This window comes from Sciurus vulgaris (assembly GCF_902686455.1).
Source record: "Sciurus vulgaris genome assembly, chromosome: X".
Classification (NCBI taxonomy): Eukaryota; Metazoa; Chordata; class Mammalia; order Rodentia; family Sciuridae; genus Sciurus; species Sciurus vulgaris.
Genome location: NC_136471.1, coordinates 98,322,501 through 98,340,998, shown reverse-complemented (window position 1 = coordinate 98,340,998; position 18,498 = coordinate 98,322,501). Strand labels below are relative to the sequence as shown.

Below are 18,498 nucleotides of genomic sequence, written 5' to 3'. Positions count from 1 at the left end.
AAAGGACTTACTATGAGAATACTGATGTGCATTTTTAAAGTGATGAACTTTTTCTAAAGCATTTTCATATAATTATGCTCATTAGGATGAATGAATGAGGCAGAGAAGGTACCATTTGCTGCTACTTGAGAAACAAGAAAATTCAAGTGTCCAGCACATGTGGTCTGGTGATGGTAGGCATCCGGTCAGTATTTGTAAAATAAATGAAGCAGAGACTTATCAAGTCAAAGAATATCAGAGCTTCCAGGGTCTTGGAGATCATCCACAAGACTTCCTCCCTCCTCATTTTTTTGGAGTAGGAATTTCAGAGCAGAATGAGAAAGACCTGGGTTTAAATCCAAGATTCTGGGGTCAGTGAATGAAGAACCCAAGCCAGTAGTCTACCCCTCACCTCCATAACATCAACTACATTGTTTTGTGGTGATTTGCACTCTTGTCTGTTTCCATCACTGAGCCATAAGCTCCTGGAGGTGGGGTTTGTGTCTGATTCATCTTTGAGTCCCCCAAATGTAGCACAGTTGTTGAAACTTGTTGAATGGATGAACAGGAACCGGAAGCTCTCTGTTCTTTTGCGTCTCTGCTCCTTCTCATTCTGCCATAGCTTTTAGTGGTAGATGCAGGACTCAACCATAGGTTCCCTTGTCCTTTCTCTGTTATGCTGTCCATGTCCCAGGTGGAAGTACTGTCATCTTGAGGGATTGTGCTCTTCAATGTAGGACTTGATAATACAGAGGAGGAAGAGGTGATGGGATTTTCAAGAGGTTTTGAAACAATTCCTTGTCTACCTGTTTTGACCTTCCTGGGGACTTCTACTTGCTCCTAAGCACATGTTTGAGGTAAAGTGAAGGTGGTCTCTGATTGTTTTTTCCCACACCTCAGTACTAGTTGTGGCCAGCCTATGAATGGCATAGGGTGGGTATCCAGGTCAATGCATGGAGGGTCTGTCTGCAGGGCAGAAAGAGAGGCACAGAGGGATTATATCTAGATTATTGACCATGTTATAGGCTTTGGTATCTGTCCTCTGTCCCTTGGTTCTGTTCTATGTTAAGTAGTCCCCATGAGGTTCTTCTACCTGAATTTCCAATTCCTGTCTCCTATATATATATACCAACTCTATGACCTTTATGTTGAATGCTGTCACCACTCCCTTGGACTGGGACAGCTTGACATCCTCTGATTTGTTCTCTCCCCACCCAATGCCAGTAAATTCATATAGTGCAGACGCAAAAGTACCACATTAGAAAACTCAGATTTATTCTGTGTCAGATGATGGCCCTAATTACCAGCAAACTGACTCCTTATTTCAAAGCATTTTCCACAAGTACTAGGGTTCTCCAGAGAAACAGAACCAATGGTGTGTGTGTGTGTGTGCATGTGTGTACATGAAATTGGCTCACATGATTATAGACACTGACAAGTCCTAAGAGCTGCAGTTAAAACAAGCTGAAGACCCAGGAAAGCAGGTGGTATACTTCTAGTCCAAAGGCTAGCAGGGTTGAGGCCCAGGAAGAGCCAATGTTTTAGTTCAAGTCTGCAGGCAGGAGAAAAACAATGTCCCTGTTTAAATGAAATCAGTAGGCAGGAGGGGTTCCCTCTTATTTGGGGGAGAATCAGCCATTTTGCTTGACCTGACTTTGGCAGATTGGAGGAGGCCCACCACATTAGGGAGGACAACCTACAATTTGCTTTATCCAGTCTGCTTATTCCAATGTAGATTCCATCCCAAAAAACCTTCACGGAAATGCTCAGAACACTGTTTGAATATCTGGACATCCTATGTCCCAATCAAGTTAGCACACGAAATTAACCATCATGCCACACAACCTAAGAGCAAAACCAGATGGTCTTATTACATGGATGAGATATCCAGGAGTCAGTGAATATTCTTTGCTCCTTGTCCTTCACCTTGAAGAGGCCAAAGAAGGATCTGTTAATTCTCAGAATTCATTCAGGCAGCCTTAGGTGCCCATGTAAAGGACTTAGTTGCCCAGGAAGTGTGAGAAGCAGCCTTAGCATTGCCATGAGAAGGTTAGTTCAAGTCCTCCAACCTTGTGACCCAGTTCAAGTCCTTCAGCCTTTGTGATGGCAGGGAGGTTGGAGTGAGCCTCTTCTTTCCCATCTTTGCTGGAGGTGAGTGACTCCTCAGTCCTTGGAGGTGGCATCTTCTTCCCCAAAGGGCTCAGCTGGTTGTGTGTGGTGGTCCTTGTCTATGCCAGTTTGAACAAAGAAGGATGATACTTGAAATGATAGTGCAGCAAGAAACCTATGTAGGACATGATGGCACCAGCAATATGTTGAAGTTCCCAGGGCAGCATAGTTGTGGGAGTGGGTGGGGAGATCTCAGAGGGGAAAAGGGTGCTGCATTATCAGAGTTTGCTTCTGTAATGATAGAGGTTTTTTCTTCTTTACAGTGGGAAACAGAAGAGGAAGTTGATTTTCAAAGTGCACTCTCTGTATTGTGAAAGAGAATATATACAGGAGCTTCTGTGCTCACCTAGCCAGGAGGTTGGTAAAGGCTGTCAGAGGATAGTTGCAGGTGAGTTAAACCCTGTTGGAGGGGAAGAGTTGGTACTGAAGTTTGGATCTGGAATATCCCAGAGGCTCATGTGTTGAAAATTTGATGCCTAGTTGATGATGCTGTTGAAGGTGGACCTTAGCTAGAAGACATGGGTGATTGGGGGTGTGCTCTGGAAAGGGATGTCTTGTCTCTGTCCCCTACTTCTACCTCTCTCCTTTTTTCTCTCTCTCCCTCCTTTCTTCCTGGCCATGATGAGGTGAGCAGCTCTGCTTTGTTGCATGCTCCCCACCATGATGCTTTCCCTCCTCACAGACCCATAGTGATGGGGTTGAGTGACCACGGACTGAAACCTCTGAAACTATGAACCCAAATAAGTCTTTCCTCCTTTAAGCTGTTTTTCTCACAGTGATGGAGAGCTGACTAACATAGCTGACGAGAGTCATCCCATCAGATCTTTAGACCAGAGGTGGCAGCTAGGAACTACTTTTCAAATAATCACTGAAGGTCATATCAAAGAGAATGGTGCATGACAATGGGATAAGAGACTTACAAGTAAATCACGTTTTATACCTGTCTTCTCACAAGCCAGGAACTGTACTTTGTTGCACTTTACAAAGACCACAACTTCTTTTTTTCAGGCTGAGATGTGAGATGGGAATGGATCTCTCTTTCTCTCTGCCTCAGTTTCTCCAACCCCATCCTGCCTGTAGTCTACACACTCACCTGCACCAGGTCTGGAGTGAGGCGCTTGGCTTGCAGCCATTTCTGGAATCTCCCTGTTTTCCGCAAGACACGCTCAATGCTGCAGGTCTTTGGGGCTGATACCGATGCACAGATTCTCCTGTCTGAGATCTCATTTTGGTATTTGCTGGCCAGCCTAAAGATCTCCACAGGGCGCCAGGTTTTGGAATCATCTGAGTAATTTGCAGAGTAAGAAGGCAAGTCACCAGGAGGCAGTCCATGGTGGGAAGCCAGTGTGTTGTCAAACCTGTCAGAAGAATAGTCTTTTTAGGATTGGCCTGTGAACTGGAGGCTGATGGAGCCAAAGACAGAGAGACAGGGGACAACAGCCTATCTGATCTATTTCTTTTTCTTAGATTGAGTGTTCCAAACTCTTTTGATGAGAGGACTACTTTTATTTCCTCAAACTTAGGGAAGTATACATGTTATTGTCAATAAAAGGTGAGGAAAGTGTGGGTCAGCCAGAATATCCTCCTCAGTCCACTGGTACAGATGGATGAGCTATGGTCTTCTGAACATCTACTCCATGTAAAGATAGTAGTTTTACATGTGCTAACAGTTTTGATTCTCCTCACACTCCATCCTTACTTTACAGAAGCAGAAACTGAGGCTCATGGAGCTTAAGTATTTTGATGAAGGTAGACAATATGTTGCTAAGTAGTGGTGCAAACTCTGGGCTGTTCATCAGCAAACTCTGCCATGCTCCCTGCTTCCCATACTGGTTGCTCAATCCACCCATCCTCTGATCAGTGCCTAGGTCTTGGAACCATAGTTCTTGAAGAGGCTTTTGGGCCCACACTGGGGAGATCACTGATCCTCTATATCCAACCCCAAGGAGTCCCATCAACTTTGCTTTTTTTCCCCATGGAATTAGGTAATTAGCACCAACCAAGTCTTAGGCAACCTTGGCGGCTAAATATTAGGTCACTGAATTGAAAGTTATTAGGGCTCTAGGAGGTGTGAAATTATCCAATGGTCTGGTCATTCTTTAATTCTCCTCAGGGGAGAGGCACAGGCCTATTATCATCTACTGATTTCCTAGGCCCAACATTTACCCTTTCCTCCATAATAATTTCTCCAGCTGTGTGCTGACATTTCCATCAGGGAAGAATGTTAAATCTCCTTTTGATTTATGTATGAAAAACCACTCAGAAAAAGTTTACCTTCATTATTATTAATAACCGAGGGTCATACTGCAATTGAAAATCAGGTTATGTGTTATGTATTTAAATTAAATGAGAATGTTTAAATTCTTATTATTGGGCATTATTGGACATCCTTATGATAATGAGTTGAGGATAAGGTATTTTGGAAGAATTGGCATTTCAGTGAACCCCAAACCCTAGATTATTTTATTTTCTCACTTATATGATGCAGCTTTACCCTAAAAGACTACTGTTTTGATGTTGAAGAAAGCCACACAAAAACTTCCAAGGGCAAAGCAGTCAAGGTACTTTTCCAGGGAGTAGGAGAGCCCAGAACTCTCTGTCCTTGAGGAATACAGTTGAGTTCTGGGCCTCTCTCATTTGGAATAGTGCTCCAACAGAAACTGTCAGTAAGCAACTTCTGTAATGTGACAATGCAAACTTCAGTGGAAGTAGACATCAAGAATTCTATTCAAGCAGGGCGTGGTGGCACATGCCTGTAATCCCAAGTGGCTCAGGAGGCTGGGGTAGGAGGATCACAAGTTCAAAGCCAGCCTCAGCAACTTAGCAAGACCCTGACTCAAAATAAAATATAAAACGTGTTGGGGGTGTAGCTCAGTGGTTAAGCATACCTGGGTTCAATTCCTGGTACCAAAAGATATGTTTGAGAGCATTATCACAAAAATGTTTTAAAGATGAAACATTGTAAATTTGTAATGAGTTGATTTTGCTGCAAGTTTCAGGACAACCTTGGGAAATAATCATCCCCTCTGGGAGGATCACGATCCATAGGCAGGGCTGTTTGCCTGTTTCCTGCTGCTCTTCTTGCTCATGGGATTTGAAACCTGCAAAAGTCCTGGGACTAAGGATTTACAGTTTGGTAACTTTTTTAGATAATGTTGATGTATCTGAACGAAAACCTAAATAAGCCCTCTAGCTTCACTTGCTTAGTTGACTTAAAAATCACTAGCTTTGGAGGTCACACAGCTGGGCAATGCATTCTTAGTCTCCCACTAGCTTTGCTGTAGATAACATCTCTGACATGTGAGTTATGATGATAATGGTTACGTAGGTTACTTTTCAGGAATGTGAAGGCCACTTCTACTGAAAACACTGACTCTTCACTTTGCCCTGCAGACATCAAATGGGTGACTGGAATGGGAGGAAAAGGCTTGGCAACTCTGCCTTCATATTTGTGTTCATCTTCTTTGCTGCCTTAACCTTTGGGTCATATTCTACTCAGAAGTGTTGATGGTTTGAAAAATATTTTATCCAGAACTATAATACAGGGTTAACCTGGCCTGGACTTGCTTAGTCTCCCTTCAAGGCTAAAGATACCTAACAAGCTCCATGACCAGGAACACCAGGCCATGAAAGGAATGAAAAGAAGAGGTGCTCCAGTTCCTGGAAAATTTCTGCCTATTCCCAGAATGAACACTAATATTCCTCCCGTTTATTAGTCGATCTCTCTCCCTCATTATTCTTTTTTTTTCATTATTCTTATTCTATATTTATAGCCCTTAATTCCCTGGAGTTGAGAAGCTGTTTTGTGAACTGAATTCCCTTTTCTCATATTTTGACCAGTGAATAAAGTTCTTTCTTCTCCTGATACTCTGTCTCTTGAGTCATTGACTTTATCAAGCAGCAGCAGAATTGGTCTTTCTGTCACAATTATAGTAACATGCCCTTATGAAATACAAGTGTGCCAGTAACTTTGCCACACACTTTGTGTATTAGTTCATTTAATCCTTTCGATAAACCTATGAGGCTGAAACTATTGTTAACCATACAGATAAGGAAACGGAGGCACGGAGTGGTTATCATTTGCCCAGGGTCACACTACTAGGAATAAAAGGAAATAAAATTCGAGGCTTCAGAGTTTTTGATCCTCACCATTTTGCTGTTGCTTTCTCTACTTTCGTCCATTTTACAAATTAACTCATGGGAACACATTGATAGCTTTGTTAAGGGTTAGAGCTAGCAAGGTCCTGAAGTTTATTTTGCCCTTTCCCCTATTCCCATGTTGTCTTGAGGATGAAAAAATTGAAGGCAGTACATATACATGACTAGTCTGAAAAATTACAATTAGTGGTAGGAGGAGGCAGATCTCAGGGCTCCTTTTCATCCAATTAGGTGACTTCTTGCCCTGTGGGACTAGATCATTGTCCTCTTCTTCTGCCTTATCTCTGAGTAGGCTCTGCTCAGATGATAGCATGACTGACAGGTAACCTGCAATGAATGCCTGTACAGGGTCAGCAAGGGCTCAGGTCACTCCATAAGGATGAATTGAGACAAACCAATAGGTTCCCAGGCCTCGCTTCTCCTCTGTTCAAAATAGTAATACATTTATTGCATTGAGTGAGAAAAATGTATATTCTTACAATACTGATCACCTACTTTATTGAATAGAAGTACTCAGGTGAGAAAATAGGCCTTGCTTTTTGGTCACTACAATGTTAGTATCCTGGAATTTGGAAACCCACGCAACAGACAGTTTTCCAATCATCTTCTGCAATGAGACCATGGGCATGATTGATGTGCTGGTTAGGTTCCACACTGTGTTAAAAGTTGGATAAGCAGGATTGTAGCTTCTCAGAGCTGGAAGGAAGCAGAAAGGTAAATCTCTCAAGCTTCTCAACATGGAGAGTAGGGTGGGTGTGTGGGGGAGAGGAATGGCTTTGGAATTAGAATGAGATGCCCTCTTCCTTTGTATGTAGACTTTTTTTGTGTGTGGTGCTAGAGATTGAACCCAGGGCCTTGTGCTAGACATGTTTTTCTAAATATTTCTTGCCTCTTTTCACTCTTCTTCACCCTACAGCTCTTCACCACACCTTTAAACAATCCAGCATCTTTCCAAAGCTCTCAGGGTATAGTCATAGCACAGTTTATAATTCTCTTTCTAGTCCCATTGTCTACTGTTCCCTTTACAGGCTTGCTTTGGTCTCACCAAACCACTGGCAACCTTTGGAAAAAAATCACACTCTTTTTTAAAAATATGTAATTTTTGTTGTAGATGGACACAATACCTTTATTTTATTTGTTTATTTACATGTGATGCTGAGGATCGAACCCAGGGCCTCACATGTGCCAGGCAGACATTGTACCACTGAGCCCCAGTTCCAGCCCTGTCATTCTTTTGGGCCTCCTAAATATTTCTAAAATACTGCCACTAAAAGTACCCACCCCTGGACATAGTACTGATCAACTTGACCTTGGTAGATCCTCCTCATTGATGGGACCACTCAGGATTTCACATATAGTTGTATTTTCAGTAGGAAAAGTATGACAATCAGGCTTACTCAATTTCCTAGTTTTCCCTAACTTTTAAATTTAGGAGGTAAAAGTCAACATGGAATGCATGGGAAATGGGTACAGGAAACATTCAAATTTTCAAAGGTTGATGGTTGAGTAAATGAAATCTCTGATATATCACTAGAACTTTTGCCAGATAAAAGGGAAACAAAGAAAGGTGCTATTCAGCTACCAGTCATATGCCTTCCACATACCCAGTCACATTTAGAAGCCATCTGATATTTGCTATTGAACAGATACAAGCATCATCCAGTCCTTAGTGAGGAGCAGGGTTACAGTGCTCATGCTGGTCTGGCTAGATCATTGCAGCTAAATGTCTGAGAGTTTGGGATGGGCTTTTTCTTGAGGTATAATGGTAATCATTTTTAAAAATGGAGAAATGTTTGGAGAGCAACAACAACAAATTGAAAAAACATACCATTAGAAAACAAGGCAAAGGCGGGGGCTGGGAATATAGTTTAGTGTTAGACTTGTTCTTAGCATGCTCAAGGCCCTGGGTTTGATTCCCAGTGTGGGCGCGAGAGACAGCGTAAGAGAGAGGCAGAGGGTATGAATTTATAAATTCTTTGCCTTAAAAAAAAGCTCAACTCAGAAAAAATGCAAACAAAAATAGTGCCAGGCATGGTGCACACCTGTAATCCCAGTGACTTGGGAGGCTAAGACAGAAGGATCGCAAGTTCAAAGCCAGCCTCAGCAACTTAGCCTAAGTAACTTAGCAAGACCCTGTCTCAAAAATTTCTTAAAAAAGGGCTGGTGAGTGGCTCAGTGTTTAAGTGTCCCCGGGGTCAATCTCTGGTACCAAAAAAAAAAAAAAAAAAAAGTAATATTAAGTACTTGTGAGTGTGCAAGAAATGGGCTCTTTATGTAGAAGTCTCCATTTATGTATATGTGTATATACACACACACAAATACATATGCCATTTGGAAAATACAATAATAATATAATAAAATATTAATTATTATATATTGAATATTAATATACTATAGAACATAAATGTATGTTCTACAGTATATTATACATATCTATACATATTATACATAATATGTATACATAATATGTATCTTCTAAAAATTTGACATATTTTTTTGATCCAGAAATTCCACTTTTAAGAGTTTTTCACATGGAATTAATTGAGAATGTACACAAAATTTCGCCATAGGAATGTTCAACATAACACTGCATATAATAATGAATATTGAAAAAAAATCCTAGTTATCTCATGGCAATGGATTAGCTAAATAAATTATAGTTAGTTGATGTAATTAACCTTTGTGAAGCCATTAGAAATCAAATTGTGAAGAAAAGTATTTAAATACGTAGAAAGGTGTTTTTCATACATTGTTAAATAAAAATTCCCGAAAGACTTATACATAGTAAGATCATAGTTTTGTTGCAAGCATTTCTTCATTCATACTTAGAAAAACGGTGGAAGTGATATATGATAAAATGTTTACTCTAAGGGGTGATCTCTTGAGAGAGAAATTATATGTGATTTTTATTTTGTGTTTTCCTTAATCAATCATTTCTAAATATTCTAAAGTAAACAGATTCTACTTTTATAACCAGAAAAATTTACAATGTAGAGAGAAGGATTACAAACAAATTCACATTCTCAGAACCACTCACTTCCTTTTTTCTCCTCTCTGAGGATGAAGTACGGATAACTATAACCCCAAACCTGCCCTGTCTGATGTTTTCCTGCATGTATCTGCACACTTCCCTTTCAGGAGCACATGGAAAATGAATTCTGAGGGAGGTGAAGTAATATCCTGAACTCTAATGAACACAAACCCATTTAGGGACATGCCTTCTGAATTTGGCCAGTCCTTTCCTGGTGAGAAAATCTCATTTATTGCCACTTGGTGAATAAGGAGGATGGGAACCTAGAGCTCATCTTCAGTTGAATCCCTTAATTTCTCTCTCCTCTATCTTAAAATATATTTCACCTGAATTCTTGTTCTTTTTCATCCCATTTCCTACCTAGAAAACCTTGAGTTCATGTTCAGTGTCTTCATCTTTATTTCACAACGAGTTGGTCAAAACATGACTCTAGTATCCTACTGCTCTCGTTTGTCCTGATGATCTCTCTTCTGGACTTGTCTCAGCTCCTGTCAGTCCATCCTACATGCTGCTCTCCACGAGATCTTCCCCAAATACAAATTCATCTTCCCCTCACTAGTGCCTGCTACAGAGTTGCCCCAATTGTGGCTTTTTCAATTTTCAACATTTGAAAATCCCCTAAAAAATGGTTTAATAGGAAACCTTCACATGAACTTCCTAAAATATCTGTGGCCTCTCAAAAGAAGTGAAATATTTTTGATTGGCAATTTCTTATTATTTGTTTAGTAGTTTAATCGAGTAATCAAGCTTGTCTTTGGTTAATACAGGTTGATAATAAAATTATTGTTTATGCCCTTGGTCACTGAATCTTATGAGCATAAAGTAGGGCTTTGGGGGAGGGTGGAGAAAAAGGGGTGTATGACAAAGGGTCTTTGATACTGAAAAGGTTGAGAACCACTGGCCTACAGGTTAAAGTCTCAATTCCATGGCATGGCATTCAAGGCCCCCTGCCCCACATATCCTTCCATCCTTCTCTTCTGCCACACCTCCACCTAGACTTTGTGCTCCAGCCTTTAAGAACCTCTCACCCCTTCCCATATTTCTGGACCTTTGCTTGAGCTACTTCTTCTGCCTCCCACCTTTCCCCTCCCAGGAAATTTCAGCGCAGTTTTTAAGATATTGCTCAAAATCCCCTGCCCCTAGAAGCCCTTCCACAGTCTACATTTTGAATTAATGTCCCCTTCCTGGAGCTTCTGGAGGACTCCTGAAGGTTCTTTATACCTGCCTGCATCATATCAAATCTTATTATTATCTATAACATGGCTCCCTTCTCCTGACCCAATAGAGTGCAGTGACCAGAGTTATAGAGGCTGTTACTATAGCACCTGCTAGATCTTGCCTTGATAAATGGGCATTGACTGTGTTGACAGGCTCAAATTCCAGATACCATTCTTTGGTGAGAGCCATGTGTATCACAAAAAATCTCCAATTTTCCTCTTATCAAGGCAACTCCTCGAAACAGGAAATCAGCTCTAAAACTTTGGAACAAGTTGTTCAGGCTTGAATCCCAGATTTGCCACTTATTAGATGGTGCCTTTGAGCAATTCACTTAATCTTCATTATCTGAATAATGGGTGAAATCACTAATACCCAGGATGGTTTAAAATGTCTGTCACATACTAGGTTTTCTATAAATTTTATTCCGCCCCCCCTCCATGAGAAATGAACTTGGCAAACTCAATAGCCCCAGGCTACTCCATTCATAGAAAAGGAAACTTTAAGCTTTCATTTTAAAAGCAACTTGGAAATTAGCATTCATGGCTGTCATTTGGCTTCAGCCTTTGCCCTCCTACCCACCTCCACTTCAAACTCTCACCACTATCATTGAATGGCTTCATTTTAGCTCCCACCTATAAATCCCATTCCAGTTCATTTTCAACAAACTCCTGGACATCTCACATGAAGGGAACAGAATTTTTCCCTCAGAGTTATTTGATTGAGATTCTGACCTTATTTCTTCTTTAAAGAACTTCTTGCAAATAGATGTCCCGATGCAGGCATTGCATTTATCAAGACCGAGGAATGTCCTTCCCAAATTGTAGCTGGTTCGGACTCGGGGCACCGGAGAAGGAGGGGGAGAAGCTGGCGAAGAGAAAGAACAGCTCGGGGCTGAGACCCACAACAGCAATAGGACCAGCCAGCCCAGGCAGAGGGCAGCAGCCTCAGGTCCTGGCCGGGGTTCCATCCTGGGCTCTGGGCCGTGCCTGCAACCTCAGCTGCCCACTCTGGGCTGTACAGAGGCAGGGCTTGACCAGAGAGGAAGCTGTCAGAGGCAGCTGGTTTCAGGGCGCTGACCCCATCCTGGCCTCCCAGGTTTCTGTTTGAGGATGCTGAGGAGCGTGGGGCTAATGAGGCTGGGGAGGGGGTGAGGAAGTCCATGGAGGATGCTGATAACATGTTTCCAGAGCTACTCTTCCTCTGCCTGGGGCGGCTGCCTCAGCCTGGGGAGGGGCTCACTGGCAGATTTCGGGAAGGACAATGGTCACAGTTTCCCCGTGTGGGTCCTTTCGACAAACACAGGATATCCCAGCTGGGCAGGAAAGGTCCATGCAGGATGTGTGTCCGACCTAGGTTCCACCTGGGAGTTTCAAAGAATCCTGATGGCCTCCACCCTCTACACAGCTTTCATTCTGAGGATTACACACACACACACACACACACACACACATCAATTTTTGTTCTTTTCTGCACAGGACAATCTGTCCTGTCCTTTAACCACTCATATTTCCCCTATTTTTACCATATTTAGCTGTGAAATAACTAGAGGTTAATTTGCTGGCCATTAAGTGGCACATTTAACACTGATATAAAAGGTCAAGGCTTTTTGCTGCTTAGGAAATGGAAAACCTTGCGTTTGTCCATTTTCTCTTGCTGACCTGAGAATAAGAGGGAAAAGAACTTCGTGGCCTCTATTGGGTAATGAGGGAAGTGCCAGAAAGAGCCCCCCGCCTACACCCACCTGTGTTGGTCCCTCTCCCCCAGGCCTGAAAGCCCCTCTTTTCTTTGCCACTTCTCAGTGCCTGGCCTGACTTGGGAGGATTTAACTGCCCTGGGATTGCCTTCCTCTGGATACCAAGATAAGGTTCACAGCATGGAGTAGATGAGAGAGCTAATTTGGCACTAGAGAGAGCCTAAAAGCACAAAATCTTCCTACTAGGGGTTACAGCTCAATTGCCTGGTCAGTTTAAGAATATAAGAGAGTGCACAGAAAAATGGGACTGGGAGAGGGGGAAAGGAGAGGTGACAGGGGACAAGAATGGCCTCAAGAGAAGTGATGACATTTGCTAAACATCAGTGGGAAGAACAGGATAAAGGCAGTTCTCTGGTGATTAAAAACGTGCTTATTAGCCATCTGTGTACCCTCTTTGGCAAAATGTCTGGTCAGATTATTATTATTATTTTTGTATGTTGCTAGGGATTGAACCCAGGACCTCATCATGCATGCTAGGCAAGTGCTCCTCTAGTGAGCCACAGCCTCAGTTAAAATATGTTTTTTATTGTTGGTTTTGAGCTTTTAAAATATATTCTAGATTTGTTTTGTGGATATGTGGTGCTATAGTTTGGATCCAAAAGGTCCACGTGTTAAAAGCTTGGTCCCCAGTCTGTGGTACTAGTGAATGGTGATGGAAAATTTAAAAGGTAAAGCTTTAGAGGGAGATTTTAGGTCTTTGGGGTTGAGCCCTTGAAGGAGATTGTGGGATAGTGGATCTCTTCCTCTTCCTCTCTCTTTTGCTTCCCCACTGTGAGGTTTTGTTTCACCATGTGCTCCCTACCATGATGTCCTACCTCATCACAGGCCCCAAAGCAATAGAGCCATGGACTGAAACCTCCAAAACTCTGAGCCCAAAGAAACCTTTTGTCTTTATAAGATTATTTTCTCAGGTATTTGCTACACTAACAGAAAGTTCACAAACACATATAATTTGCACATATTTTCTCCTAGGCAGTAACTAGTTTCATTCTTTTGAATTTTAAGCAGAGAAAAAAGTTGTGAATTTGCTGAAATCTGATTTGTCAATTTTCCCTCTTATGGATCATGCTTTCAGTTTCAAGTGTGGCCAAAGAAAAACTTAAGTACTATAAATTCTAAAGAGTTTCTTTGAGCATTCAGCAATTCATTGATCAAAGTAGAACCAGATCTCAGATGGCTAGCACTTTCTCAGGAGGGACCAAAGGAAAAATTTAATAAAGTGTTTGCAAAAGCAGTACAAAGAAAATAATTTTGCTTAGTTAGAGTGGCAAGTGGCTAGTTGTAGGTTAGTTGGTGGTTTCTGATTAATAGTTTCTAATTTCAATTTACTGTTTACATTGGACCTTGGTTTATTCATATAGAAAGTTAAAGTGCCAGAGCTACCCCAGTCTAATGACCTCCCAATTACATTTTTAAAACAGGTGTAAGAACTGTGGCTAGCTCTATGTCCTGAAGATTTTTCTCCTATGGTTTCTTATAAAGCCTTAATAGTTTTATATTTTATATTTAAATCTGTGATTATCTGGAGTTAATTTTTGTATGAGGTTAGGTTGAAGTGCATTTCTTGCTCCAGCACCATTTGTTGAAAAGGCTATTCTTCCTCCATTGGTATTGCTTTTGCACCTCTGTCAAAAATCAGTTGTCTGTACTTGTATGTGGCTATGTCTGGGTTCTCATTGATCTATGTACCTATTCCTCTCTCAACACCACATAGTCTTAATTATCATACCTATATTTTCTTTCATTTTTTTATTTGTTCTTTTTAGATATGCACAAGAGTAGAGCGTATTTTGACATATGATACATACATGGAGTATAACTTATTCTAATTAGGATCCCATTCTTGTGGTAGTACATGATGTGGAGTTTCACTGGTGGTATATTCATATATCAACATAGGAAAATTCTGTCTGATTCATTCTATTGTCTTTTCCATCCCCCGCCCTAACCTTCATTCCATTTTGTCTAATCCACTGAAATTCTACTCTCTGTCCCCCTTTTTGTGAGTCAGTATATGCATATCAGAGAGAACACTTGGCCTTTGGTTTTTTGGGATTTGCTTATTTTACTTAGCACAACAGTCTCCAGTTTTTATCCATTTACCAGCAAATGTCATAATTTCATTCTTTTCTAAGGCTGAGCAATATTTCATTGTGTATATACACCATGGTTTCCTTATCCATTCATCTGTTGAAGGACACCTAGGTTGTTTCCATAGCTTAGCTATTGTGAATTGAGCCTTAATAAACATTGATGTAGCTGTGACACTGTAGTGTGCTGATTTTAAGTCCTTTAGGTATAAGCCAAGGAGTGGGTAACTGGGTCAAATGGTGGTTCCATTTCTAGTGCTCTGAGGAATCTCCACACTGCTCTCCATAGTGATTGCACCAATTTGCAGTCCCGCCAGCAATGTATGAGTGTACCTTTCCCCCCCACATCCTCGCCAACATTTATTGTTGCTTCTATTCTTGATAAATGGCATTCTGACTGGAGTGAGATGGAATCTCAGTGCAATTTCCATTTGCATTTCTCTAATTGCTAGTGATGTTGAACATTTTTTTTCATATATTTGTCAACCGATCATATTTCTTCTTCTGTGAAGTACCTGTCAGTTCCTTTGCCCATTTATTGATTGGATTATTTATTTTGTGGTGTTAGACTTTTAGAGTTTTTTATATATCATGGAGATTAATGCTCTATCTGAGGTGCAATAGGCAAAGACTTTCTCCCATTCTATAGGCTATCTCTTCACATTCTTGATGGTTTCCTTTGCTATGATACCATTTATTGATTCTTGATTTGACTTTTGCTCTTTAGGAATGTAGTTGAGGAAGCCAGTTCCTAAGCTGACATGATAGAGAGTTAAGCCTACATTTTCTTCAAGTAGGTGCAGGGTCTTTGGTCTAATGCGTAGGTCCTTGGTCCACTTTGAGCTGAGTTTTGTGCAGGGTGAGAAATAGGGGTTAAATTTCATTTTACTATGTACAGATTTCCAGTTTTCCCAGCACCACTTATTGAAGAGGTTATTTTTTTCTCCAATGTATATTTATGGTGCCTTTGTCTAGTGCAAGATAACTATATTTATGTGGGTTTGTCTCTGTGTCTTCTATTCTGTCCTATTGGCCTTAATTTCTGTTTTGGTGCCAATACCATGCTGTTTTTGTTACGATAGCTCTGCAGTATAATTTGAGGTCTGGTATTGTGATGCCTCTTGTTTGACTTTTCTCCCTAAGGACTGTTTTGATTATTCTGGGCCTCTTATTTTTCCAAATGAATTTTATGACTGCTTTTTATGTTTCTATGAAGAATGTCATTGGAATTTTAATAGGACTTGCATTAAATCTATATAATCTGTATAGCACTTTTGGGAGTATGGCATACCTATATTAATATATTAATAAATATTTACACTGAATAGAGTGATTGTTCCCATTTTCTTTTCCAAAATTATGTTAGATTTTTTTCTAGTTCATTTGATTTTCTATATACAGTTCAGAATTATCTTGTCTACATTTACCAAAAAACTTCCATACATTTTGATAGGAATTGGGTTAAATCTGTATATGAATTTTGAGAATTGACCTCTGTTATGGTTTGGATGTGAGGTGTCCTCCAAAAGCTCATGTGTGAGACAATAAAAGAAGTTTTAGAGGACAAATGATTGGGTTATGAGAATTTTAACCCAATGTGTGAATTAGTCACCTGATGGGATTAACTCAGTAGTAACCGAAGGCAGGTGGGGTGTGACTGGAGGGGATGTGGCATTGGGTGTGTGGCTTTGGGGTATATATTTGTACTTGGTAAGTGGATATCTCTCTCTCTGCTTTCTGATCATCATGTGAGCTGCTTCCCTTCTGTCATGATGCCCTGCCTCACCTTGAGCCCTGAGGAAAGGAGCCTACTGTCTATGCATTGAGACCTCTGAAACCATGAGTCCCAAATAAACTTTTTCTTCTCTATAATTGTTCTCTTTGGGTCTTTTAGTCATAATGGTGAAAAAACTGACTAAAACAAGCTCATTAGTATGTTGAGTCTTGAAATTCATAAACATCATGTGTCTCTCCACTTAGGTTTTTTATTTTATTTTTTGGAACCACCAATTGAACCCACAGGTGCTTAACCACTGAGCCACATTCACAGGCCTTTTTAAAAAAATTATTTTGCTATGAGTATTGGCAAGTTATTTAGGGCTCTCTAAGCTGCTGAGGCTGGTCTTGAACTTGCAATCCTGCTAGCTCAGTCTCCTGAGCTGCTTGGATTGCAGACATGCACCACTGAGTCTAGCTAATTTTTAAAAATAAGTGTTTTGAATATTTCAGCATTTTAGTCCTATAAAGGATATTTTATTTTCAAAAATTTATTTAAATTGACAAATATAAATCGTATATATTTATTGGGTTCCACACAATGAATTGAAATATGTATACACTGTGAGATGGTTTAACTAAGCTAATTAACATGTGCATACTTATGTTTTGTGGTGAAAAAACTTCAAGACTACTCTTTCAGCAATTTTCAAGAATACATGTTATTAACTAGAATCATCATGTTGTACAATAGATCTCTTGAACTCATCCCTGCTACCTAACTGAAAATTCATATCATTTGACCAATATCTCTTCAACCCCCTTCACCTCCCACCTCTGGTAACTGCTGTTCTACTCTCTGCTTAAAAGAGTTAAACTTTTTTAGATTCTACATATAAGTGTGTTTTTTTAACCTTTTATTTATTTATTTATTTATTTATTTATTTATTTTTTATTATTTAAACAAATGGGATACATGTTGTTTCTCTGTTTGTACATGGCGTAAAGGCATACCATTTGTGTAATCATAAATTTACATAGGGCAATGTTGTTTGATTCATTCTGTTATTTTATTTCCCTTTCCCCCCACCCCTCCCGCCCCTTTTTTCCCTCTATACAGTCCTTCCTTCTTCCATTCTTACCACCCTCCTTATCCCTAACCCTAAACCTAACCTTAACCCTAACGCTAACCCCTCCTGCCCCCCATTATATGTCCTCATCCGCTTATCAGCGAGATCATTTGTCCTATAGTTTTTTGAGATTGGCTTATCTCACTTAGCATGATATTCTCCAATTTCATCCATTTGCCTGCAAATGCCATAATTTTATCATTCTTCATGGCGGAGTAATATTCCAGTGTATATATATGCCACAGTTTCTTTATCCATTCATCAACTGAAGGGCATCTAGGTTGGTTCCACAATCTGGCTATAGTGAATTGAGCAGCTATGAACATTGATGTGGCTGTATCTCTGTAGTATGCTGATTTGAAGTCCTTTGGGTATAGGCCAAGGAGTGGGATAGCTGGGTCAAGTGGTGGTTCCATTCCAAACTTTCTGAGGAATCTCCATACTGCTTTCCAGAGTGGCTGCACTAATTTGCAACCCCACTAGCAATGTATGAGCTGTACCTTTCTCACCACATCCTCGTCGACACCTATTGTTGCTTGTGTTCTTGATAATCGCCATACTAACTGGGGTGAGATAAAATCTTAGGGTACTTTTGATTTGCATTTCTCTTATTACTAGACATGTTGAACATTTTTTCATATATCTGTTGATTGCTTGTACATCTTCTTCTGTGAAGTGTCTGTTCATTTCCTTAGCCCATTTGTTGATTGGACTATTTGTATTCTTGGTGTAGAGTTTTTTGAGTTCTTTATAGATTCTGGAGATTAGTGCTCTATCTGAAGTATGAGTGGCAAAGATTTTCCCCACTCTGTAGGCTCTTTCTTTGCATTGATGATAGTTTCCTTTGCTGAGAGAAAGCTTTTTAGTTTGAATCTATCCCAGTGGTTGATTCTAGCTTTTATTTCTTGTGCTATGGGAGTCCTGTTAAGGAAGTGTGATCCTAAGCCAACAAGTTAAAGGTTTGGACCTACTTTTTCTTCTATAAGATGCAGGCTCTCTGGTCTGATTCTGAGGTCCTTGATCCATTTTGAGTTGAGTTTTGAGCAGGGTGAGAGATAGGGGTTTAATTTCATTCTGTTGCATATGGTTTTCCAGTTTTCCCAGCACCATTTGTTGAAGAGGCTATCTTTTCTCCATTGCATATTTTTGGCACCTTTGTCTAGTATGAGAAAATTGTATTTATTTGTGTTTGTGTCCATGTCCTCTATTCTGTACCATTGATCTACCTGTCTATTTTGGTACCAATACCATGCT

The 18,498-nt window shown here is 40.4% G+C and overlaps 1 protein-coding gene across 1 annotated transcript in view; it reads right to left on the bottom strand.

Moving 5' to 3' along the window:
• DIPK2B (divergent protein kinase domain 2B) overlaps positions 1-11,643 on the bottom strand; it is a 34,012-nt gene extending 22,369 nt beyond the window's left edge. The window contains exons 1-2 of the mRNA XM_079123543.1: positions 11,287-11,643; positions 3,242-3,506 (exon numbers count right to left, since the gene is read on the bottom strand). Coding sequence (XP_078979669.1) covers positions 3,242-3,506; positions 11,287-11,522 — 501 coding nt within the window. The 5' untranslated portion in view covers positions 11,523-11,643. The remainder of the gene's footprint in view (positions 1-3,241; positions 3,507-11,286) is intronic.
• Between the last annotated feature and the right edge of the window lie 6,855 nt (positions 11,644-18,498).